Here is a 26,782-nt window from a genome sequence, read left to right as displayed (position 1 = left end):
CGTCTAGACTAGCAATGCTTTTGTCAAGTTTGTGTCTTAAGTCTTTCGACGATCAAGTCAAGTTTGTGTCTAAAGTCTTTTGTTTGGCACTCACCTGCTTCAATTGCCATTGCAATGTGTCCACCTGATTTTGCAATATGACAGCCTCGACATTTAACGATTGCTCATGTGCGGCTAGCGGTGGCAAGTTGTTGTTGTTGTTGTTGTAGTTGTTGCAGCCGTTGTTGTTGTTGTTGTTGGGTGCGGCAACATGACTGGCATCCTGCAAATGTTGTCAACAGATTAAAAATGGAAGAAAAAACCAAGCGAATAGTAAAAATGCGCGTTAAATTAGCTAGAGTTTTTGCCATCTCAAAAATGTTGTCGCGCCGATTGGCAATTTGACCAGAGTCTGGGTGGCAGGCAACACACGCCTCGCTGCCACATTTGGCGGCGCCACAAGCGGCTGCCAGTTGCGTTGCGCATTCCGCTTTTGCGCATAACCAAAAGCGGAAAATATACAATAAAAAAAAAAAAACAAATAGATAAATAAAGCAAACACCAAATTAATTAGAGAAATTGTTTCACAATGTTTTTTCTGCACAATTTTCTTCTGTTTTTTTTTTTTTAGTATTTTCATGATTAATTTTTATATATTTCAACTGCTTTTTTTCACACTAAATTATAAAAAGAGAAAAATGTGTAGGCAATAAATTTCTGGTACACTTAAAATTTTTTAACATTTAGTCAAGCGAGGCTTTTTATTTTTAGTTGTTGTTGTTGTTGTTATCTGTCTGCCAGAACCCGTTTGTCAGTTATGCGCCATGTTTTTGTTTTTCATATAACAACATTTTTTTGATACATTTTAGTTTTTTTTTTTTTTTTTATGTTCACGGTTTACTTTTTCTTTTATAACGTCATTTTTTCAAAGACTTTGACCCACAATGCAAATAGAAAACAAACTCAAATATTATCACAGACTAGTTAAGCTTGGCTTTTGAAGGGACTGTAAAATCCAGCTAATAGAATTTTTCGTAGTTTCATAAGAAACTAGCGGGTATTACCCGGCGTTGCCCGTGGCATTTTAGATCATTCATTCATTCATTAAAATGGAAAACGCGGTTCAACATTTTTCACCCAAAAGCTGTGGACATCGTAGATAATCAAAAAAGTTATATGCAACAGTTTTTCGCTAAATTTCCACAGTTGCGATGGGAATTTCCGAAATTTCTGAAACAACTGATCATTAACTTTTTATGTAGGGCTTTGATAGTATATTTAAGACCGATCGTTCGAATCTGAAAACATTCCCAAAAGAAGCCTTAGGCCAGCATTATACAAAAAGTGTGAAACCCTTCTCAAATTAATGTTCATAAAGATGCTTAGAAATGAATTTGAGCTGGAGACAACCCCCACCAAATCCTTGACATCCATTTCCATCAAGGACGGATTTTCCGAAAAGGGTGAAACACATCTTATTTGAATTTAAATAAAGATATTTGAAAATGAGTTTGAGGCTAATCGGATGGTATACAAAAAAGATCGGGTGGAATTTACCAAAAGCCCATTTTGGAGTTTCTCTTGCGGTTTGAGCTTTGCGTAGATCACCAATCAGTCAATCAGTCAGTCAGGTTTGATTGATTAGTTAGTCAGTCGGAACCAACTGTTTTATATAAAGGCATGATATAGTGCTGCGCTTCACAGGCTTTTTGCCATAGTTTGATTAACAAATCTATAAAAGAGCCTTTAACTAAATGCTTTAAGCAAATGCCCAGCTTCAAATAGTTTATGTGCTGCTTTGTGGCTAGTCGCATTTGCTTTAAAAATCAGCTTGATTAAACGCAAACACATTAATTTCCAATCACAATCTCAATTACCGCGCGGCCACAACGAAATTTCCCATTTGCGGCTGGCTTTGTGGTCAACGGCCACGCCCACCGCCAACTCAATTTGCGGCCAGTTGAACGCTTATTAATTAATGTATTTATCTTTCCATTATAAATAATCTTTTGAACCTGCTGTGGTAAAAATTACCATAAAAGTGCATCAACTAATTAAACTAGAAGCAAGACAGGCGCGGCGCATAAAAGCAAAAGAGTGGGAAAATTTTAAATTTTGGTAAAGTTCATTTTGTTGCATTCATTTTTTGTACGGGGTTGCGTTTCATTTGGGAAAAAGATTTTTTTTTGAACAAACGCTTTAGTAATTTACATACGAGAAATAAGTTATCAGAATGTAATAAATCAAATCGAGGTCAACTGAAGCATAATTTAGTTTTAAACTAATTTACTTTACGAAGTTTTGGATGATAGCTGAAAAAAAATGCATTTGACTAGGCTATTTGTATATATAATAAACATATTAATAAAAGAGTTTAAGCTCTTTTAAGGGCTTAGCTTACTTTTATATAAGTTAAAGCAAGAACAACTTTGTCAAACAAAAGAAATTCTTGCTTTTTATAACTTTGTGAGAGTATTATGATTTGTGTAGGAAGATATTTCCGAAAAAGTATTTTTTCTATGGCAAAGCAATCGTTTTTCCAAAATGTTTTCCACAAACTCAGCATTTACGTGCTTCAATATTCTCACATATTTGCAGAGCCGTAGGGCAAATGTCTAAAAAGGCATTAAATCTGCGGCGTACCAAATATATATTCTTACTTTCCGATATATATTATATAAAATATAGTAAATCAGGTTCACAGTGTGCTGTAGTAATTCAATTACTTTTAAAAATTATTGAACTTTTTTTTATTATTTTATTTTATTTATTTAACAGCTTGCTTTTCGTGTCATTTGTGCGGCTTTAGTTACATGAAGTCGCCGGGTTTCTAATAATATAGAAACTTGATATTTTGAAAATTGACAAAAATCTTTGACTAAGATGTTTTAGTTCATGTACTTTAGCTTTTGTACATTTAGGATATTTTGAAGAGTTTTTTAAGATTCCAGAAAAAAACAACTTCTTATATTTTACATTATCAAACTTACAAGTTGGGATCAACTGAAGTATTAAATTGTTAAAAAAAAGTCACCTCTTTTATATTTAAAAAACTTTTTAGTGCCACTTTTCGTCTCTTCAGTTAGTTGGAACAACAAAACTGGTCTTTCTGGGCCTTTGAATAAACCAATCAAGACTTTAACTATTTTTTTTTTTTTTTTGGGAGCGCATAGTTACCTTATGTAATGCATATGATATATTATGTTTATATGTATATATCTATTACAATTTGCATTAAAATGTATATAATACCGTTGCTTTTTATGCTAATTACGACAATTATATAATGCATGTACTCAGCCCTTTATAGCCAAGTCTTAAATTTATGCAGCTCGTGTGACGCTTTAAAAATCCATTTCCCAAAGTTATGCATGGGGCTATATTATTAGATACACGCTCACATTTGCCGGCAGCCGTGGGCCAATCTGCACAGAGCTGAGCTGAGCAGCATCGCAGTTCTAATGCCCGAACCACACCCCCAGGTCCCCCTCTCGCCCCTTTTTCATTCTATCAAAATCTAATTAAAATGCGCGTTACAATTCGCATAAACAGGCGACGACCTCATTGCAAATGGCTTTTGGCATGCAAATTTAACGCTGCCAGCCAACAAATGTCAATTGCTGCAACAACAACATGTACAAGAACTGGGAGCTGCATTTGGTGGCAAGTGTCAGTTGCAGTTGCAGCTCCAGTTGGAAGCTCATCAATGTGCTATTTTATACGGCGCAATGCAATGAAACCTCAGCAAAGCTGCCAGCTTTTGAGTTGGCAAAAGAAATCTGCATTTTAAATCAGCGCCAACAAACAACAACAACAGCAACAACAATAAACAATTGCATGCTCCAGTAATTTTTGTTGCCTGGCCAACAACAACAACGGCAACAAGTGCGGCAAAGGAAGGGTTGCCACATGTGGCACATTGAAGATTCCCAGGCCAGATGCGGCTCCATTACCAACTTGTTATTTAAATTGTTTTGCACTAGAAGTAATGGCTAAAAGGAGACAGCAAGAGAGGCTGAAAGCGAGACAGACTGCGGGGGTGTTTAAACGTCAAGTAGCTGAATTGAGAGAAAAAGGTTCAAACTACAAAAAAAAAAAAGTTGCCAGCGGAATGAAGCTGTTGCTACTATGTTCTGTTCGTTGTTGTTGTTGCTGCCGATCGTGATGATGAAGTTAAATGTTGCTGCTGATTAAACAGATGTGCGCACAATGAAGTTGCCGCTGCTGCTGTTGCTGTTGCTGCTGGGCCAGATACAGGCCAAACAGGAAGTTGGGCAGGGGAATAAGGTTGTGGTATTATTTTAATTTAAATTAAATGAAGTCGGAGCAGCATGGCATGTGCATACATAGATAAATATATCATTAAAGTGATAGGATGTCTGGGTGTATGTATGTGTGAGTGTATGTATGCATGTGTGCATGTATGCATGCATGTATGCATGTATGCATGTATGCATGTATGTATGCATGCATGTATGCATGTATGCATGTATGTATGTATGCATGTATGTATGCATGCATGTATGCATGTATGCATGTGTGCATGTATGCATGTATGTATGTGTGCATGTATGCATGTATGTATGTATGCATGTATATATGTTTGTATGTACGTGTGTGGATGTTCTCTCATATCAAGTTCAGGCCAAGCCAACTATGCCCTGTAGTACACATATAAAGCAAACATATTTGTCTATAACGCCCTACTATGCGATTCTCATGAGTTCAGGTAAGCTTTGCTAGTTTTCATGCCCTTAATAAATGTGAGTGTGTGTGTGGTGTTGGCAATGCACTTTGTTTTGTATTGTTTGTTTGTATTTGTTCATGTTTATATGTTCGCAAATATATGTATATACATATATATCTATGTATATAGATATGTGTGCATGCATGTGTTTATCATTTTGTAGTCTATCTCATCTTCACTCCTTCTTTCTGTCGTTCTTCTTTTATATTCCCCTTGCTCCTGCTTTTATTCTAATCCGTTTTGTTCTTCTCCTTTCCAGAGATCTAAATATATATTAAAATATTATATGTCTGCCCTCTCCTACTGATGGATGACAGCAAAATTGTCGTTAGTATTTCTGAGTAATATAATTATGTATATTTCTATATTAATATGAACAATTCAAGCCTGGGCACAGGCTATCTCCTGTTAAATGTTAAAGTGCTGTTAACATAAAGCTGTTAAGATTTCTCTGTTAACTTGACTGTTAAAGTGTTTTGGTGGAACAAACGTAAGGACAACAACTGATATCTTAGTTTTGCTTGGCCAGTTTCTCTTTAATGTTGACTTTAGTCTAATATTAAAAGCAGCCTCTGTTAGAGGCAGATTTCGTTTGGCTTGCAACGTGATTTTTAAGAAATATTAAGATTACACAATGTAAATAAGCAGAAATACAAACCGTAGCATATCGCATATGGCATATCTAAAGACATTGTTATATTAGTTTTGCCCAGGCAACAATTGCAGCGGCAATTCAATGCCAACAGAAATTTGAATGTGGCAACTTTTCCCCCTTAAGTTGTGGGCCGTGCTTTAAGGCAAAAAAAACCGACAAAATGCCGCACAAATTGTTTAGGCTTGACCAACAACTCAGCAAATTGATGTCATTACAACTATGTGCCCTCTTAAAAATACGATATAATAAAACCGCCCACTAAAGCCATTCGCAACGCTCAAGCACAAAAAGTGAAGTTGAAATTTTGAAATTTGCAGTTGAAAACAAAAGTGCTCCAGTTGGATGTGCGAGACTTGGAGATACCCATTCCAATTGCCGTCTATACATAATATATATACAAAAGAAGAGAAAGAATGACTACGAAAATTGTTAACCCTTGCAGACCGAACCTTTTCATAAGACCTAGCTAAGAAGCACAGGGAAAATAGTTAATGCCGAGAACGGTTAGGATATCTTGAAAAACAAGAAAGTTTTTCATAGAAGAACCAACTTCTCGACCAATTGTTCCTATGACAGCTATATGATATAGTTTTGCGATCTGTTCGGTTTCAACATAATTACTGCATAATACAGAAAGGCGGATCTAGGCAAAGTTTCAAGAGGATAGCATGAAAACTCTGAAACAAGTTGATATAGAAATAGACAGACGGGCAGATGGACTAAATGACTAACAACCTGGCCTTTGAGGCTGATCTGGAATATATATACTCTATGAGGTCGAAGATGTCTACTTCTATGCCTTAAACATTTCATATTATAATTATATAAAAACATGCTTTGCCTGTGCTGCTTTCCTTGATCCCACTATCTATATGGAATGCATTCTTGTTTAACTTCGGTGCTTAGAGTCCGATCTTTTTGAAACTTTAAGCTCTTAAATGTGACATATAAAAATGTGCATCTAACAATGCCCGATGCCTAAACTCTGTTGTTACCCGACTTGGCCTGCTTCTGCCAGTTAAAAGCCAGTTATGCCCTTTACAATTTTCATTTTCAATGGGAGGAATGGACAATGGCGGGGGGGCTAAAAAAATGTGTTGCTTTATCATTTGGTACATTATCATTAGAGTAAAATCTGCATTTGGCACAACTTTCTCACATGAGTGCGCACAACAACAATGACAAAACTGAAAACTTCAATTGTTGTCCGGCATTTTTTCGCAATCGACAGTTTGCCTTAAAAACTGATTGCCGTTTATTATTGAGCATAATTACGTAGTATAATAATAATAATTATTATTATTATGTCTTTTTTATTATTGCCATTTTGCGTAGGTATTTTGAGGCATTTCGTTAAATTGTTGTCAAGACCAAAAACCATTTGCACGTCGTTTGCGGCAACTTCCGCGGATGTGGCACGCATCTGAGGCGGAGGAGAGGGGCGGGGCGCTGGGTTTAGTTAAAACAAATTTAGGTTACTCATACGACGTGTTGTCTGCTTTAATTGTCGCTATTAGAGCTTCGGCAAGTGCGTGTGTGTGCATCTGTCAGATACAGATACAAATGATGGGGCGCGCATAGCTGAAATGCACGCGCTGCGAAGTGGAACGCATTTCGATATCCGCCAGAGTAAAAAGCAGCTACTATATAACAACTGGCTGACAACAGACTCCAGACGCTGTCTTCTTCTACTTTTGTTTTTGTCAACACATTTGACCTTCATTAGGCAACGCTTTGCTGATTAACTGGCCAGCGTCAATCTCTCAATCTGTCAAGCGCGCCGTCGTTGTTGCAAGTATCTCGCGGTACACCTTGTGCGTATCCGTGTCGCATTCCATTTCGGGCCAATTGTATTGACAGTGAACCACAGCAAACGCTTTGTTGAACATCTCGCTTTAGGGTGAGGAATGCCGGGCAGGGGAACAGAGCACAAATGCCATTTTAAATGGCGCCCTAATGGCTGTCCAACTGTTCCCGGCTTTTGTTTGGCGGGGGCGTTGTGGGCGCGGCTGGCGGCCTTTTGTTGTGCGCCTTTACGCACAATCAATTTCAATTGTTGTTCAACGCGTCGCTGTTTAATTAAATGTAAAATACACTGGCATTTTCCACAAAATGTCGAATATGTCAACAACAACAAAGGCAACAAAGTTTCAAATATCCCATCGAACACACAACAACTTGGCTGAAACTGAAAGGATTTACGCGAACAATTGGGTATTGTGTGCTGTCATTTAAAATTTAAAATACAAAGATTTACAGTTTTTAGTGCTTTACTCATAATTTTGACATTATTTTCTTACTTTCATTTAATTTCTTAACTATTTATTATAATAATATTAGGTAATGTCATTTCCAAGCACGGCTTTTGCTTGTTTGTTGATATAATATATATAATATATATTTTATTCATTTGGATATTTACTTATTTGATGAATAAGCACATCTCGTTGTGTTTTTTTTAAAAAAACATTTGTGATACTCTTGCAGAGGGTATTATAGTTTTGTCATGAAATGTGTAAAGCATGGAAGGAGACTTCTCTGAATCCATAATGTGTACATATTCTAGAACAGCATCAAGAGCCGAGTTGATATGGTCTGTCTATTTCTGTGCGAACTTGTCTCTCAGTTTTAAAGTTTGAAAATTCACAGAGGTTTTTCTTTCTGTTGCAGGCCTTACATATATAGCTGTCATAGGAACAATCGGTTGAAAAGTATGTTCTTGTATGGAAAACTTTTTTGTTTATCAAGATATCTTGACGAAACTTGGCATTTATAAGTTTCCCAATGCGCCCTTCATAAATGCTAAATCTTACCAACGTCGCATCTACTATATGATATAGCTCCCATAGGAACAATCGGCCATAAAGTAGATGCTTGTTTTTTGTTTATCAAGATAACTTGACAAAAACCGCAATTTACTAGTTGAACTATGATGCCTACCTATAAGCCAAAAGCTTAACTATATATATATAGATATAGAACTATAGAAAAAATCGGTTGAAAATGAGTACTCAAAGGGCACAATATTCTATTTTCAAAGCTACTTTCATCGAACTCTGCATTTATGAGCTTCAATATTCTCACATATCTGCATTTAGGCAAAACAAATGTCCACAAGCTCATTAAATCTTCGGCATGCCCAATATACCCTTACTTTCTCGTTTATTTATTTTATTTTATTTGTATTGTTACATTTTGTCAATTTTGCGCAGTCTCTTGAGTTTGATTTTTTCTCTTGTGCCATTTTAGCCAATTGAAATTCGCAATTTTTTATCATTTTTTGTGCTGCCAGCATTTCTCAAGCTTCAAGTAGCTTCAATTTGGTTCGCGCCCGAGGCCAAAGCCAAAGCACTTCAAAAATGTTCGCAACTTGTTTTTTGTTTTTTTTTTAGCCATCGAAATATTACTTATTCTTTTATTTTTTTGCAAATCACGCAAATGGTTTGATTACGCCTAAATTGATTAATTTCGCTTGTGGTTGTTTTTGGTTGCGGCTCGAAAACTTTCAAAAAAGCACCACAGCACAAAATCATATTGTTCTTTTGAAAATTTGAAAGCAGCGGAATTTAATGGAATTAATCTCTAGGTATACCCAGTCGACTGAGGCATGCACCTCGGGGCAGGTTCTGGCAACGGGTTCGGCTCCAATTGGGCGAATGGCGCATCGTCATCGCTGACAACGCCTGCCAAGCGTTTAATGCAGACGCTTTGAAGTTCTTTTCGTACGCTTGAAATTACACACAACAAATTCGAAATGGATTTTGGCGCGAAAGAGTGGGGAGGGGGAGGGGCAGGGCAGCGGCGGCTTTCTAGAGACCCCTTTCAAAAGCCATCAAATTCGCAACAGCACAGCGAAAAATTCAATTTTCGCTCAACTGGCTGTGAAAATGCTTAGTAATTTTTTTTTGTTAGCAATTTGGCCCGAACGAACCTTTTCGTTTTTGTTTTTTTTTTTTTGTTTTTTACGTCAATTATCAGCTGCCTAGCGCCCCAATCAATTCAGCCGGCACGAAGGTAGCGCCCAGTGCTGCTCAAACTGCGAGATCTGTGAATGGCATATTCTGGCCGGCACAGGTGGGCTGCAGCGAACCTGTTCAGTTTGGCTTTTCCAAAGCCAATGGCCTTCGGTGACCAACCAAAGCGACGGACGTGTGGGGAGTGCCTGTCATGCACGCAGAACGGAAATGCAAAGCACAACGGGCAAAAGCGCTGAACGGAACTTGAAAATTGTTTAACTATCGATGGGCCCACAAATTATAATACACAATACATACTGCTAACTCGCTCTGTTGCATGCATGTCACTGTTTGAAGGAGCAGCTTATTTCCACTCAATGCTGCTATTGATTGACCATGATCTAATACTCGAGTGCCGTTCAAATACTCAACTCAGTTTTACTCTCACTTTATTGCAGCTGAGATGTTGGCGTGGTGAATTTGCCTGCCCAGCTACAGCATGTTAATCAACATTTGCATATGAATATTAACCAGCATCAAATGCATCGCCCACATGCACTGCCCGGCAGCGAGGTGAGTGTGCGTGAGAGTGTGCTCTCTTGATGCTTATGTGGGTGAATAAGTGTTGAGTAAGTGTGGTCAGTTAATGGCTTTTCAAGGTGAAAAGTTTGCATTGATTGCAATTGTTGTCGGCTTTCTGTCCAATACTTACAACCACAAGCTATGTTATGGCTGAGACAATAGCTGTGATTATTGTTATTGTAACTGATATGTTACTTGCTGTTCTCAAGTTTTATGCTCTCTCTTATAAAGTCATTAAATGCGAATTGAAATCAATAGTTGGGCGACGTTTGGATCGTAAAACGTGCCAAGCTTGTGGTGTAATCCGCTCAAGGCAGAGCACGAAAGCACAGCACAGCTGCTGGTGGGGGGAAGGGTGGGGTGGACCTTATATACGCACAGTTATACAAGCTTTGATTCTAAGAGAGAGAGAGAGAGGGAGAGAAAGAGTGGATTGCGAGCAACGAGTGGTCGTGCGGCTGGAAGCTCAAAGTTGCCCATTGGCTTTAACATTGGAGCCTTGTTCTCACAAATTTATTTCACTTACTGCCAAGCACAGTTAGAATCGCACGACTGCGCGTCGCCGCCTTGCCTCGACTCCAGTCCCTGCCGTTACCTGCCTCCCCTTGGCGCACGTTCTTTTTAATTTTCTGATAACTACAAATAGGTTCGACACTCGTGCGGCAAATTTTTACCGCTGCTCTCGGCTGCGGCATGTCAGGGAACGGGGGGCGGCAAAAAAAAAAAGAAGAAAAATCCAAACATAATGTGCGCCCTGCATACGTGATGAGCTCAGCGCCCCAGCGACGATGGCTGATGACGACGCGAACAAAAGTTCTCTTCTCTCTTTTTTCCCCATTTTTAGATGGTTTACATTACGGCAAGGCGTATTACGACTTTGTTACGTAATGGGTAATGCATTGAAATAAGCACATCAATGTATTCGAAAGTGTGTGTATATATATGTATACGGTTGGCATATAAAGAGAAGAGTCTAACTAACCTATGCGACCTCCGCTTTTATTGGCGGTATCTTGATAAATTTTTGTAAGACTAACCTGTGCTGTAGTGACTATTATATAAGTCGAAATCGAGCAGATCACTACTACATAGCACTATATTGTAAGGCACAGTCGATGTAAATTTAAAACATTTAAATTAATGGGTATTATTATTATTTTTATTAGTATTATTTCTATTAATATTATTATTATTACTATTCATTATCAATTTACTTCATTATCATTATCGTAATAATTGTTAATATTGTTATTATTACTTTTATTATTAGTATCATTTTTATTATTATTATTATTCATTATCATTTTATAATCATTATCATTATCATTTTATTATCATTATCATTATCATTCTTATTGTTATTATTTATATTATTACTATTCATTATCATTTTCATTAGCATTACCGTTCTCATTCTTATTAGCATTATCATTCTCATTAGCATTAGCATTATCATTATCATTATCATTATCATTATCATTATCATTATCATTATCATTATCATTATCATTATCATTATCATTATCATTATCATTATCATTATCATTATCATTATCATTATCATTATCATTATCATTATCATTATCATTATCATTACCAATATGATTATTATTATATTGTTATTTATATTCCTACTGAAATGTTCTACTTAAGTGAGCTATGCGTATTATCTACCATCATAATTTTCGTTTTCCTGAAAGGGTATTCCATTTTCGTATTACTTTCGGTTGCTATTTTTTACAATTTTTGCTTTCTGCACTTTGCAGCAGGTGTGTTTGTGCATGTGTGCGCTTTGATTCTTTTGGGTCGTGTCGACGTTGAGTTCGGTAGACTGATTTTATTTATGCGCCGCTTGTGGCAACCTCATAATTCAGTGTGTGAAGTAACATTAATTTGCCACGGACGCTGCAACCGACACTGACACGTCGCTGCAACAGAGTTTCTCCTGCTTGCAACTGCAATTTAATTGGTTCACTTGGCTGGCTGCAGACCAGGCCAAAAACTATATACAATCTGGTGGGTGGCTCGACAGGCTAATGTCAAGGATTTATTAAAGTCGCCGGAGTTTAGAATGTGTTGAGAATTTGTTTACGCAAACTATGAAACTGTATTTTTTTTTCTAGATACTTATTCATCTTCTTCTTCCATATGCTTCAGTTCCCAGTCGGGTGCTCTGGCAGGGGCAGCCATAAAACTTTAGTGCCCGTTAGCATAAATTTTCAAAATCGCACATAAACTTAAATAGCTGTGGAAATTGCTTTTAAAATGCTGAACGCGTCGTCGATTCGGTAGGAGCGAACTCTCTTTGAGGATCTTACATGATTTATCAAAGCACACGCGATGCTCTTCACATACATTATGTGTATATATAATGTATATATTGTTCATTTATTAGCGATTTTCGGCAGAATTCCATTTGAAGGCAACGCAGTTCAACGAACTGTCTAATCAAAAATTCATATGCGAAAAGAGCTGCACAAGAGACACGTTGAGTTTGATCACTCGAGAGCTCGATATATGGACTTGAGATACAATGGCTGAAAGTTGTGAAGTCTTTTTTATGACACTCTTTAATGAGCAGAAAGCCATTTGCTGCTCATACAGCCGAGCCCAGTTTATCTTGCGAAATTTGGTAATACAATAGTCCGAAGAAGGTAGAAACTTTGCCGATTTCTTTTTTTGTACTTATCTATCTGTTAATCTGCATACTTTTCTTTCGTTTTGTCTATATACGAACTGATCGCCTCTTAATTTAAATTGCTTTTGTCTATATAAGAACTGATGCCATTTTAAATTTGTGAAATTAAGTAAATCGACATTTCAAAGCGTAAGAAATCAAATAGAGCATTATCAAATTTGGTAAAACGAGAAAGTTAGATTATCTGCAGCATGCCGAATATTTAATACCCTGCAGGCATTTGGCTTTTTTGATGAAAATATCTCTTCCTATCGTGATATATAATTTAATAGTGCGATATTGATGAAATTAGGCTCATCTAATGAATGCCAAGTTCAGACATAGCTCAAAAAACAAAAGAGTTTCCCATACAAGAACAAGAAGCTACAGAACGAGTATCATGTAGATATCTGTAAAACTGATAGATTAGTTCGCAAAGAAACAGACAGATTTGTAAACTCGTCTATTAATGCTTATCTGGAATACATATACTTTATGAGGTCGGACATGTCTTCTTCTATGCGTTACACATTTCATGACAAAATTATAGTACCTTCTGCAAGGGTAATTGGTCTAATAAGCTTCTCTCTTATAGAGAACCTGATCTTACACATTTTCCAACTTTCTTTCCATTTTACAGCCGGAGCTTATCCTAATTTAATATTAGAAGTTGCCCAACCTTTAATTGAACCTATTACAGGCATATTAAGTAGGTTTCTTGGCTTTCGTCAAGTCATACTCTTCCTCCCTTTCTCTATCTTTCGCTTTAACTTAAGCTGAGGAAATTTAAATACAAAGCTAGCAGAATGCAGCTTTAACTTTATAGATGTATTATATCAACAAAAAATGCCAGCTCCAGCATATTAAATAGGTTCTTTGGCTTTACTTGGGCTATTCCCTGTCTAATTTACAACTATACCCGCTAGAGGCATATAGAAAGCAACTCAATCTTCCGAGAACTCTGCCCAAAGCACAACAAAGCCCATCCCAAGCACCTTTAATAAATCTGCCAAGTCTTTTGCACTCTTCCCATCTATCTATCCCTCACCATTCCGCAGCTGAGCTCCTCTTAAGTTGCGAAATTTGATATTAGCACAGCTCTCCGCCTGCGTCTCCCAAGCTGCCATCCCCCAGCTGAGCCCCTCTCAAGCATCTTAAATAAGTTCCTTAGCCTCTGGTTGGGTCATAGCCAAGTCTTTGGCTTGCCCAACGAAGCGCACACCTTATAATAATAAACTCGCGATCATTATCCAAATGGCCGACAAAAAGCATTATCATGCTCATGAAGAGCCGACTTCAGAAATTGCATAATAATTCTGTTTTATTTGTCTAGTCGCATTTGTTGATTGCAAAATAAAATATTATTATTATTTTTTATTATTATTTATTATATTTTTTTCTGCTCTAGCCACATTTGGACAACTTCACGAGCTCTCTTGGGCTCTCTCTATTTCTGGCGGTCGTCAGTTTTTTTATGCTTGAAAAATTGGGACAGCGATTTGCACGCTCACGAGTGGAAAACAGAAAAAAACGAGTGAGAACTTTGTGTTTCGGCTGCACACGACTGCGCAATACTCTGTACGCGGTGTAATTGACAATTGTATTAGTTTGGCGGCAGTCGGCTTTGATTGGGAGCTCAGTCTAAGACTGTTAAATGTTAAAGCAGTGACTTTCAAACTGTGACTAGCTGTCCCATTACTGCCTATAGTGTGTGTAGAGGGTATAGAGTATATAGAGGGCGTGGCCGCAAGATAAGCTCAACTGTCATATCTTAGCTATTTTATCTGTAAATCTATGCCTCTAGTGGGCGTGGCCATATAATGTAAACAGTTTTCTCAGCTTTCAAGTCTCCAGCAAAACCAATACGCTCTCTTTGATTTGCGTAGGGTATAGAAACTGAAATAACAGCCAAAACAAAACATGAAAAGCGCGGCGCGCACAATTTTAAATATGTTTTTTTATTTTTGATTCTAACGGAAGTCGTTGCTAATGTTTGTGACTTGTTGTTGTTGTTGTTGCTTTTGTTATTATTATTATTGTTGTTGTTGTTGCAACTCTTAGACAGCCTTTGGGCACCGGCAACTGGCGACTCGCAACTGGCGCTGGCTGCTGGCGCTGATGACCCATGCTAATTGGCTAATTGCGTTTAATTGCCTTTTAACACATATTTTTAAGTCTGTCTGTATGTGTGTGTGTTTGTGTGTCTCTTGGTCTCTTGAATAATTTTTTGAAATTAAATATTTATTTAATGCGTCCAGGCGGCGGCTCATTAGCGCCAACTGGGCCTCACACTCCAAACGTTGGCGTATTTGGCCAGAAGGCAGCCAAGATTTCGAGTGGGCTTTCGGCTAGCACGGGGGCGGGGACGTCGAGTCAAAATCTTAAAACAGAATGGATTTTAAAGCTGCTATCAAATGGCCAAGAGATCAAAGCTTGCGCCCAAGTTAAAGAATTTGGTTCAGCTAGAACAGGTCGTAAAAACATTGCAAAGTCACGGGAAATAATCAATTGTTGATGTCGTTATTTTTAAGTCTCAGCCAAAATATAGACTTACTTTGAAAGAATCAACTGACGGACTAACTAACTAACTGACTGACTAACTAACTGACTGACTAACTGACTGACTAACTAACTAACAGACTCATGGTATTCAATGCACAGCCTAAACTAAGTATTTTGCAGAAGTTTATATAAATGCATGCATTTATGTACGTATGCTTGTATGTATGTATGTATGTATGCATGTATGTATGTACGAATGTGTGTATATATGTATACATGCATGTAGGTATGTATGTATGTTTGTAAAGATATTCCTTTAAACGAAACGCAGTATCAAGTAAATTTCCTGATGGCCTGCATTTAAAATAAACGTCCTTTTATGTAATGCCCTCCTATTCGATTCTCATGAATTCAAGTAAGCCCGGCAGGTTTTCATGCATGCATTAAAAGTGTCGTGTGTTTATGTGCTGTGTTCGTGACTTAATCAACTGGAAGGTATGTAGTATTTAGTATTTAGTATTTAGTATTTAGTATTTAGTATTTAGTTTTTAGTATTTAGTATTTAGTATTTAGTATTTAGTATTTAGTATTTAGTATTCAGTATTTAGTATTTAGTATTTAGTATTTAGTATTTAGTATTTAGTATTTAGTATTTAGTATTTAGTATTTAGTATTTAGTATTTAGTATTTAGTATTTAGTATTTAGTATTTAGTATTTAGTATTTAGTATTTAGTATTTAGTATTTAGTATTTAGTATTTAGTATTTAGTATTTAGTATTTAGTATTTAGTATTTAGTATGTAGTATATAGTATATAGTATATATTATATATTATATATTATATAGTATTTAGTATTTAGTATGTAGTATTTAGTATTTAGTATTTAGTATGTAGTATGAAGTATGAAGTATGAAGTATGTACTATGTACTATGTACTATGTACTATGTACTATGTACTATGTACTATGTACTATGTACTATGTACTATGTACTATGTACTATGTACTATGTACTATGTACTATGTACTATGTACTATGTACTATGTACTATGTACTATGTACTATGTACTATGTACTATGTACTATGTACTATGTACTATGTACTATGTACTTATTACTATGTACTTATTACTATGTACTATGTACTATGTACTATGTACTATGTACTATGTACTATGTACTATGTACTATGTACTATGTACTATGTACTATGTACTATGTACTATGTACTATGTACTATGTACTATGTACTATGTACTATGTACTATGTACTATGTACTATGTACTATGTACTATGTACTATGTACTATGTACTATGTACTATGTACTATGTACTATGTACTATGTACTATGTACTATGTACTATGTACTATGTACTATGTACTATGTACTATGTACTATGTACTATGTACTATGTACTATGTACTATGTACTATGTACTATGTACTATGTACTATGTACTATGTACTATGTACTATGTACTATGTACTATGTACTATGTATTATGTACTGTGTACTATGTACTATGTACTATGTACTATGTATTATGTACTATGTACTATGTGTGCTGTATGCTTGAAAATGCTTTATCTTCCAGTATGGCCTGTATTTAGCCTTTTGGCTTTCCACAAGCTAGTCTTATAATTGGTTTCTCACATCTAGATCTAACAACCATTACTCATGGCTTATATCGTATGCGACTAACGGAAGTTACCCAACTAATTGTTGACACTCCTTAAAAGCCAAAAGTACCTATTTGCCAATCTCGAAAATTCCAATTACTACAACACCCATGAAAGAAGTGCAAAAAAAAACTAATTAAAATATGTGCATGGCACACAGGCAGCTTGTAAACAAAACTGTAACCAAAGTCAGCTGATTTATGGGCCACTAAGAGGATGCAGATGCAGATACAGATACAGTGGCTGCGACAACAACAACAACAACAACAACAACAACGAGGTGAGTGTCTAAATTTAAAGAGCTCCTTACTCTATTACCCTGCATCCGCTTAGCCCTCGGCCCATGCGGGTCCGTGTTGCCCACAGTAATTTATGTCGCAGCCAAAAAAACAACATAAATTGCCAGCAAGTGCCGCCGAGTGTGGCACATGCGGCACAAATGGGTGGCAACAGCCGCCAAACGAATTGAGCTATAAATGTAACTGCGAAACGAGAGTGTTGCGATGGCTGGCGAAATGCGATACCGCATGATTAATTTGATGGTGGGCCCTGGATAGGCCCGCCGGGCACATTGCAGCCAGTTAGTTCTCTGTTGGCAAACAACAATGCCAGGCTTATTAGTTTGTCCATCACATAGATGCGGCACCGTGCAACACGTTGCATGTCAATGGCCATAATTAAGCATGCGAAAACGGAGCAGTTTTCTGAAATGAAAACAATGCGGCCACCGACTGCAACAGCAGCCCCTCGACCCGCACCGACCCGCTATCCCCTCCGAGCACTAGCATGTTGGCCATTTTCATTAATGGCCACACAGCAAATATGCGTACCCCTTGGCACACCCACCGCCGCTGCCGCCCCCTATACCCCTGGCTTGCCCTGCCATTTGCCATTGTCTTGCAGCGCGTTGCACTTTTTGTCTGTTGCATTGTTTGTAGCCGTGTTTTGATTTCAGCATCAGCCACAGTTGTCAGCGCTGCCTTCGCCTCAGATTCAAATACACACTCGACAACAAAAAAAAATAGGCAGAGAGAGGGAGAGTGGGAGAGAGAGAGGGAGGGAGAGAGAATATAGCCAGCCCCCTCCTGGGGCTGTCATTATTTCAACGTTTTTCTCTGGCATTGTTTTGTTTTCCAGTTATTTGTACCCTGTAGCCGAAAAGGCCAAAAGGGGGGCGTAATGCATGAAAGCACCGGAAGCAGGCAGATCCTACAAAGATTTATGGCATTATATTTCTCCGATCCGCTTTAAGGGTCGTATTACTGCAAAGCAGAGAATTGACAAGTGACAAGTACTAAAAAGATTTTCTTTCTTTCTTCTAGATAAGAATGTGAATTCTAATGGATCCTTGAATAATTTAATTTATTTCATTAACAGTATTTTATAATATGAATATAATCAATATTCTTTCTTCGCATTTTTTGAGTTAAATCCTTTTTCTTGTTCAATCTATTGATAGCGACTCGATTTACTTTCTCAGTTCAAATTGAAGGTTTGAGAAGCTTAGAGTATTTGAGAACTTGGTAATACACCAGGATATTCTGCCTTATTCTTGGTATAATCAGAAGGGCGGCTCCTTTATATACACTTTTCATCTCTCTCTCTCCATGGCTAATCGGGCTTTACAAATTCATCTTCCTTTCCCTTTACTTTCTCCACAATTGTGTACAGGGTATCTTTTAGTCGGTCACTGGCCTCATTCACATACCTTGCAGCACTTTGTTTGCTTTTGTTTTGTTTCGCTTGCGGAAAGGACTGCTGCAACGACAAAGTCGACGTTGCCGAGGTCTCGGTCTCTTCGGTCCGCTCCTCTTCGCCCCGCGCGTTGCTCTACAAACGGAACGTTTCGTCGCTTTTGGCCGCTTGGGGCGCTTTTTGCATTGCATTCAGATTTGGAGGAGGGCCACCCACCGCCAGATAGCGCAGTGCAGCCACGTTTCCGTGACCTTTTTTGAGCAACACATTTGACCTTATTACGAGCATTTCAATTTGTTGGCTTTTATTGTACCGAGCTTTACACTAAAGCCATGAAATTAGTTTTGAGCATTTGCCATAAAAGTGTAATGGCAAATTGTTTGAGATTCAGAATTGGATTTTTGTATCTGCTATACGCTCTTGGCGTGCAGATATTTTCTGTTGATTGCTTTGACCTAGGAAATGCTTTGTTTTTCATTATTGTTATTATATTTTGTTTGTTTGTCTTAGCTTAAACAAACGCGAGAGAAGCGCTTCGAGCGACTGCGAATTGCAGATTAACGAGTAATTGAAATTATGATAAAAAAAACCTTCAGTTGGCGCCGCCAAGGTGTGACTTATTGGAAAGTGCTAAAAGACTGCAGCATTACTGGCAAATATATTCAAATACATTCGAGATAAGCCAAGGTTATGCTCATTAATATTTGGGCAATTTTTATAGATTTTTAAATGCTTTAAAAACTACAGAATTGAGTGTTAATTGAATGAGTCGAGAGCTTTTGCATTAAATTCGTGAGAAATGTTAAAATGCCGCTGTTAATGTTAATGTAATGTTAATCGATGCTGCTACAGTTTGAAATGTCCTCTGCCGTTACCTCTTTTTGCCTCTGCTCAAGTTACTAAAAGCGCATCACTCGCTCTCTTTCCATACATAGATATGCCAAGACTATGGTCATTTACATTTTGACATTTTTTATAGATCTTTAAATGCTTTAAAGACTCCCGAATTAAGCCTCAATTGAATGACTCGAGGGCTTTCGTATTAAATTCGTGTGAAACGTTAAAATGCCGCTGTTAATGTAATGTTAATCGACAGTTTGAAATGTCCTGCGCCTCGCTCTCGTTATCTTTCTTTTACTCAGTCTCTCTTCCCACCTCTGCTCAAGTAAGCAAAAGCGTCTGTTTCAACAAGTGCACACGCTCTACTCTCTCTCTCTCGCTCTCTTTCCCACACACATACACGCGGTCTGCTCTCATTGCATTTGCCTAGCAGAGTTCATCAAGTGTAAAACAAAACAAGTAAAAACTAGAAAAAGCTCAACAGAGCAGCAAATTTCAAAAGGCGGAATTGCGCCGATAACAGCGGCAACAACAACACGAGTAGAAACAACAACAACAAGCTAGACCAAATTAAAGTAAAGCAGCCCGCAGTGAACGCGTTTCGCTGCGTTTGCTGCGTTCCTCTTCAGCGGCCACCCTCCGCGTCAGCGTCAGCGACAGCGGCAGCGTTGACGTCGGCGTTGCGCATGCGTACCTGTTGCTCTGCTGCTGCGCTGCCGACGCGTATGACTCAATGGAACAGCGCAGCCTGTCAACTCTTCTTTTTACATTTGGGTTTTTTTTTTTTTTTACTTTTTTTTTGGTGGGGCGATGTTGTTGTTTCTGTTTTTGTTGTTGTCGTGCAACATGTTGGCGGAAATAATAAATTCTAGCTCGACAACAGCAGCAACAACAACAACAACGGTAGTTAAAAGCTGCGCTGCTTTCGTTGTCGTTGTTGTTGTTGTTGTTGTAGCATGACGTACATGACAGCATTCAAGAAGAAATCAAAAGGATTGCTGATATCGTCATCAATTCCCCCCCCCCTCCCAACCCCTCCCACCATCAGCTGCCCATCCCCTTTGCTACATTTTGGTTTCATTTCTTTTGGTGAAAATGCTGCTCATGTAACTGAGGGAAAAATAAAAAGAGAAAAAGCTTTTAATACTCATATGTTATCTAGAGATCCGCTTCGATCCGTTTGTTGAGGTTTGTCTCAAGCGTAACAACTAAATTAACAGCGTTTAAGTTAAAACGCATTTAAACAAGAAGCCGCTGCGGAAGACACAGAGCTGGCAAGTGCTTTATAATGATATGGTGGGAAATTTTCATTTGTATTTTTTCTCTTTTTTTTTTTTTGGGTTTGTGAATCATAGGGGTGACTTCTCGACAAAGCGTGTGAAAAGTAGTTAAACAGGGAGAAGCAGAAGAAGAAGGGAAAAAACAACCAATGCGCAATTTAAGTTTAATGCGCAGCATAAAAAAAGTTAGGAACTCAACGAACCAAATACCGAAGACAAATGGGGAATATGTTAATGGGTGGAGGTTCTTTAAAGCAGAAAGGAGAAAGAAAAAAGATTGAAATGATATTTAGAGAGATTTTAAGTGAAAGATAAAATGGTAAAATATACTGGAAAATACAAAAATTTTTAGTCAGTGGAAAAAAAGATCTATATTATATATATGATCATGTCAACTTTTGTGTTTAAAATCTTAGATATAATCAAATCAAATCGTATACCCCATTTCCACCAAGAAATAATATTCTAAAAAAAAGGGTAGAACACTTCTCAAAAAAGTTGCATATAAACGTTTTCCGCGTGTTTTCCACACTTGCTGGTGGAATTCCTAAAACCCCGAGAAATTCAACTTTTGGAGTTTCTTAAATGATTTAATAATTTCCCAAAATCAAGAACTGTAATTTATTGAAAGAATTTCAAGGACTAATAATTAAAAGCATATATTTTTCTCAGTGTAATTTCCAATACAGCTGCGAGTGTACCATAATTATGATATATAGATGCAAAGTTTCCAAGGTTAATTCTATTTAAATATACAAAAAGTATTTAATTTCAATTATAGGGCATATATTTTTTCGAGTGTAGCCCATGCAATCATTCTTTCAATTTGACTACAAAGTGTCTATTTTCAGCCTGCAATCATTCTTTCAATTTCGCTTCAATCTTTTGCCTATGTGTTTGCTGTGGCAATTGATATCGCCATACTTATGTTAATTATGCCCACTTCAGCAGCTGGAATTGTGGCCACATCTGGCGTGCCGTGGAGCCGGAGCCGGAGCCGGAGCCAGAGCCAGAGCCCACCTGACGCAGCCCAAAGCAATTTCATGGCTCTTGGGCAACGCACTTGAAGCCACTTTGAGCCAGTTTGGTTAAAAACGCTTTCAATGGCAAACTAACTAATTGTTTGGCCATGGCTGCAAGTCGCATTGCAGACTGCTTTAACTGGCATTTAAATGATGGCCTAAACGCAAATACTGGCAGCGAGGCTGGCCAAATGCGTACTGCAGCCCGTTGCAGTCCAAAACAAACAAACAAACTGTATCAATGTGTCAATCAAAGGCTGACACACTCGACAGATTGTCTGCGACTGCCATGGAAATGGCTTAATTGGCCAACAGCAGCGCCAGCTGCAGAAATGACCAAATATTATGGCCAAATAGTTTCCGGCATGGCAAAATGGCTAATAAGCTGGCGACGCACAATCTCGCACAGCCAAAGTCTGCACCCAATGCGCCGCTCAAGGCCGGGTGTCATCTATAAGGTAGATAATGCCAGTCAGTTAGTCGCTTTCTTTGCCATTTAAACGCATTCTTTGGCTCTGCGAAACAAACAGGCAAAATAAACAGCAACAAATTGTTGTTGAAGGCAAATAAAAAATAATCAAAGAAATTGATTAAAGCTGAACTTTCTATACTCTAGCTTTGCTGGTAGACAAACATCATATTTTACATGCATACAAATATGTTAAGAAAAGTAATAGAAAATTGAAGCTTTTAACAAACAGAAGTTCTTCTTCTTTTCCAGTTTTTAAAAAGGTTTAAAAATTAATAAAGTTAAATATATATATTCATAAATTGTTTATTTTCCAAGAATTCCATTAATTGAAATTCAAAAAAAAAAATAAAAACAAATAATAAAATTTTTTGTAGTTTAATAATTAAATATATCAAGAGTTGAACCAGCTATGGAGAAAGTAAGGGTTTTGTGTTAAGGTAAAACCTTTTTGAGGAAATTCAAGCAAATTGCACAGCAAATAAATTTTGTAAATGTTTACATTTAAATATTGAGTAATAACAATTGCTTAATGTTAAAATTTAAACAAATTATAGAAGAAAAAAACACACAACAAAAAATATTTCTTTTAAACAATATTCATAATCAAAAGGGTTTTCATCCAAAATAATTTTTAAAACCTAAAAAATAAATAATAATAATAATTTCTTATAACAAAAATTGAGCCAGATTTGGAGAAGGTTAAGGTTTTTTTATAAACAAATTCTATTTGATAGTTTCTTAAAAAAATGTAGACAATTTTTGCAAGAAATAAATATTTTCTGATAAAAGAAGCAGAAAAAAAAGATTTTTTTTAGATAATATTCAAAATCAAGCTTTTTTTCCTACAAAATTCTAATGGTTAATTTCTAGGATATATATTTATAAATTGTTAAAAAATTGTTAAATAAATTGTTAAAAAAAATATAGACAAGCAAGGCGAAAAGACATGATGAAAAGTAAACATATTATCAAAAGAAGCAAGAGAGAAAAATAACAAGTTATTAGAGAAGATATTTTGATGTAACATTCACGCTTAAAAGTCTTTTTCCTATAAAAATTTGATTTGTTAATTTATGGAATATATTTATAAATGTTGCTTACAAATAAGTACGCTTTTGCCCTGCGTTAGCTGCCTGATAAAATGCTGCGATTTGAATGCTTTCAGCATTATTTTTTGTAACATTTGCTGCGTGCCACAAAAAGCGGCAGCTGCGCCCGGTTTCATCGAGATAACAAACGACTGGGCGAGACAGAGAGATTGGCTTGGAACGGATCGGACGAGGTATTGGAATACCGCTGTAAATGAATTTAACAATTAGAGTGCGGCATTTGTTTGTTTCGGGTTTTTAATTAGCTCGCTTAGCCGAGACACGCACCATTGCGGCCGGTGTCTTGGCTGTGGCATGCGGCATTTGGCCGTTGCACAAATTGCCTTGACAGTTGCATAGTTGCCGCAAATGTTGCAAATGTCTCGAGCCTCTTATTCAATGAAAACTAAATTGTTTTTGATATGTTTTTAGCTCTCGCACAACCCCCCTCCCCTCCCCCCTCCTCTCTCAGGCTCGCGCCTCTGCTTAGTTTATTTCATTCAGTGCATTTGCAACTTATGAATAAAACATGAAGAGGGCGCGCGCGATTTAACCCATTTCCATTTATCTCGAATTTTCCTGCCATTTTCCTATGCCGCTCGACAGCGCCGCGCCATATAGATATAGACATAAACTCTGTACTATAAATAAATACACAACACTTGCCGCAGCTGAGGAAATTCTCGGCTGGCTTTCGATAAATTTATGTGGGACCTGTCCGATTTTCAGCTCAGTTTTGCCGCTGCAACAAGCTGCAAAAATCAACAGTCACATTTATTTCACTTGCGTCTTCTAACCTGGGGGCCACAACAACTGCCACGCCCCGTGCCGATTGAAGAGCCAAAATGGAAGTGGACCCAAGTACCAGAACTCACAGCTCCCATATAGACAGATATTCATATATATATATATATATATATATATGCACATATATATAGAGCCATAATGATGTTGGGATTTGATGTGTGCTCTTAACGAAGTGCCAGGCGTCGTTCTTTTTTACATTTCTATTTCCTTCATAATTCCAAAGTGAATACTCGTGCAATTTAAAAGGAAAGGAATATTGGTTTAGTTTTGAAAAGTTGTTGAAAGATTTCTAGCAATTGCTATATAATTGAAATCTTGGCAAGTGACATACTCTACGCTATGTATTTAAAGTTCCTTAGTAAGAATAATTAGTAGTAGTAAAAACTAAGTTAGAACCAAACATTATAGTTAAATCAATTTAAATTGCTTAAAGAAGAATGAGCAAAGGCTAATTGGGCTGAGTTCTCCTCGTTTGAAGCATATAAGACGTTGATATGCAAGTAGAACATATTTTAAAGCAACGCCCTCCTATGCGATTCTCATATATTCAAGTAAGCATTTGAGGGTTTTCATGAATTGCTTAGAAGTGTTATATTTACAGGTTTACATCTATGCTCAAGCAGACAATCTAATTTAACCCTTAGCCTTCTTTTTCTCTTCTCTTCTTTCTTCTTTCTTCTTTCTCTCTTCTCTTTTTCCCTCTCTCTCTCTCTCTGTCTCCCTTTCTTCTCCATGTCTATTGCTCTTTCCCTTCTTTCTCTTACTCCTTTATTTTTCTCCTTCTCTCTCTCTCTTCCTTCCTCTCTCTCGTTCTCCCCTCTTTCTCTCTCTCATCTTGTTTACCCATCTTTCCTGCACTTACTCTTACTAACTAGTTCTCTTTTCTTCTTTTTCAGGAAAATGAATATATTAAGGTCCGTATTCCTTCTACTAAAAGAAGACAACACAATAATCGTGAGTAGCTGATTTTCAGGTAAGTACATATTTCCATATATATTTATATATTAATAAGAATTTGTGTTACGGCAAATAAGAACCATGCAAAAACTCTAGGAGATAAACGTATTTTCTTCAAATATATATATATAATTCTATATATGCTAGAACTAAGAACAGATGAAATACCCTGTACATATTTAGGTATACAAAAAGTTGAAGAATTTAAAAGCATTTTCGCCAAATTTTATTTAATAGTTCCCCGAATTCTAAGTTAAATTTCTCATTCATGGCATAAACTTATATCAATATATTGTTTTGCCATCACAAATTATTTATAATCTTTTCGAATGAAGAATACAATTTAACAGAAACGTCTTTTCCAAAGGTGTTTGCAATTTGCAAAAAATTTAAATGCTTAAAAATAGAAAAATTAATGTGTCAAAACAAGAACTTAAGATGCGAGGCGAAAATACCTCTCTCCCACTTTTTATTTAAATTTCGCTTTTTGAAAAAAAGTTGATTTTTGTTGGCATAAACAAATGCGAATTGACGAATAAATGCCATATTCTAGCTTTTGGAAATGTTTAAACATGTTTCAGGTAAACTCACGTGAACATTTAAAGATTGTGCAAAGCCTTCAATTCTTGACCTTTGACAGCTTGAGTTTCCATAAAGCCCATTAGCCTGTCTCTTTCCACTGTTTTCTTGGCCATGAGTCTGAGTTTTCCTCAAAGAAATCAAATTCTTCCATAATTGAGGCCAATTTTAGTTGCTGTTTATAGACTTGAGCTCGTGGGGAGGGGGAAGGGGGGGGGGGGGGGGGGGGGGGTGCTGATTAGGCCAAGCTATTGCCAGGCTAATTAGCCTTAGAATGTTGTTGTTGTTTATTTTGGTATTTATTTATGTTAACGCCTTTTCCAATCATTAAGACGGCTCGCGAATGCGTGCAAGGCAAAGGTCAAACATAATTTGAATGAGCTGGAAAGAGGGGGGGGGGAGGGGGTTGGGTTGCTGATTATGTAAAATAACAAAACAACAAAAGGCCGTACAATTTCTTGTGGCAGATACTTTCTGGCAACAATTTGAGGGGCATTTGTTTAGCTGCAGGCCTGTCTTGCCCCGTCTCCCTCTTGCTCTCACTCTCGCCCTTCCACGTCGCCCTCCCTCGCCCCCTGCTGCTGCTGCTTGCCATGCTAGCCAAAGTTTCTGCCGTTGGCAACTGCCTCATTACGAAATGTCGCCAAGATTTGCGGCTTTAATAGACGCCGTTAAAAACGTAATGGGTAAAAGCAGCAGCAGCAGCTACAACAACAACAACAACAACAACAACAACATAAACAACAACAACAATTGCAGTTGATTTTGTGTTTTTTATTTTCCTTTTTGATTGTCACTCGATACGCTTTGTTTTTGTTGCTTTTGCTGGCCTCTTGGCCACACTTCAACGGCGCTGCGGTGCATAATTTGAATTTTTCTAACGCAGCTGCTGCCGCTCGACGCTTTCGCTGCTGCAACACCTCTACCCCTCCCCCGTATGCCATTGGCAGCTTCTACTCTAGCTCTGGCTGTGTAGGAGTTGTTTGGCCGCCTCGGCATGCCCAAGAGTTCATTGCATTTGCTTGATTTTCACTTTCAATTGGCAAAACCGCAACGTAGTTGCAACATCGCTGCGTTTGTGGCAGCTGCTGTCACAACAGGCGACGCATCGCTGCCAGCTTTCCTCCACCCCTCGCCCATCTCTTGACCGGCAAGTTGAGATGCGTCTAAGCTGGCGCCATCTAGCGTTCGGATTGAACCGAGTTCGGTCTTATAATCGTCTGTGCGTTAAGGCCTAAAGATTGTCGTATCAAATGTCTTT

At 37.5% G+C, this 26,782-nt stretch overlaps 1 protein-coding gene across 1 annotated transcript in view; it reads right to left on the bottom strand.

Annotated features, from left to right (window-relative positions):
* LOC115770477 (putative uncharacterized protein DDB_G0271606) overlaps positions 1-26,782 on the bottom strand; it is a 35,660-nt gene that overhangs the window by 6,701 nt on the left and 2,177 nt on the right. Inside the window, exon 2 of the mRNA XM_030715765.1 lies at positions 95-262. Within this exon, the coding sequence (XP_030571625.1) occupies positions 95-262 (168 nt within the window). The remainder of the gene's footprint in view (positions 1-94; positions 263-26,782) is intronic.

The sequence above is a fragment of the Drosophila novamexicana genome, unplaced genomic scaffold (genome assembly GCF_003285875.2).
Source record: "Drosophila novamexicana strain 15010-1031.04,08,12 unplaced genomic scaffold, DnovRS2.1 tig00000009-arrow-pilon, whole genome shotgun sequence".
Lineage (NCBI taxonomy): Eukaryota > Metazoa > Arthropoda > Insecta > Diptera > Drosophilidae > Drosophila > Drosophila novamexicana.
Note: the sequence above shows the minus strand (reverse complement) of the source record. Positions and strands in the feature narration are given on the sequence as shown.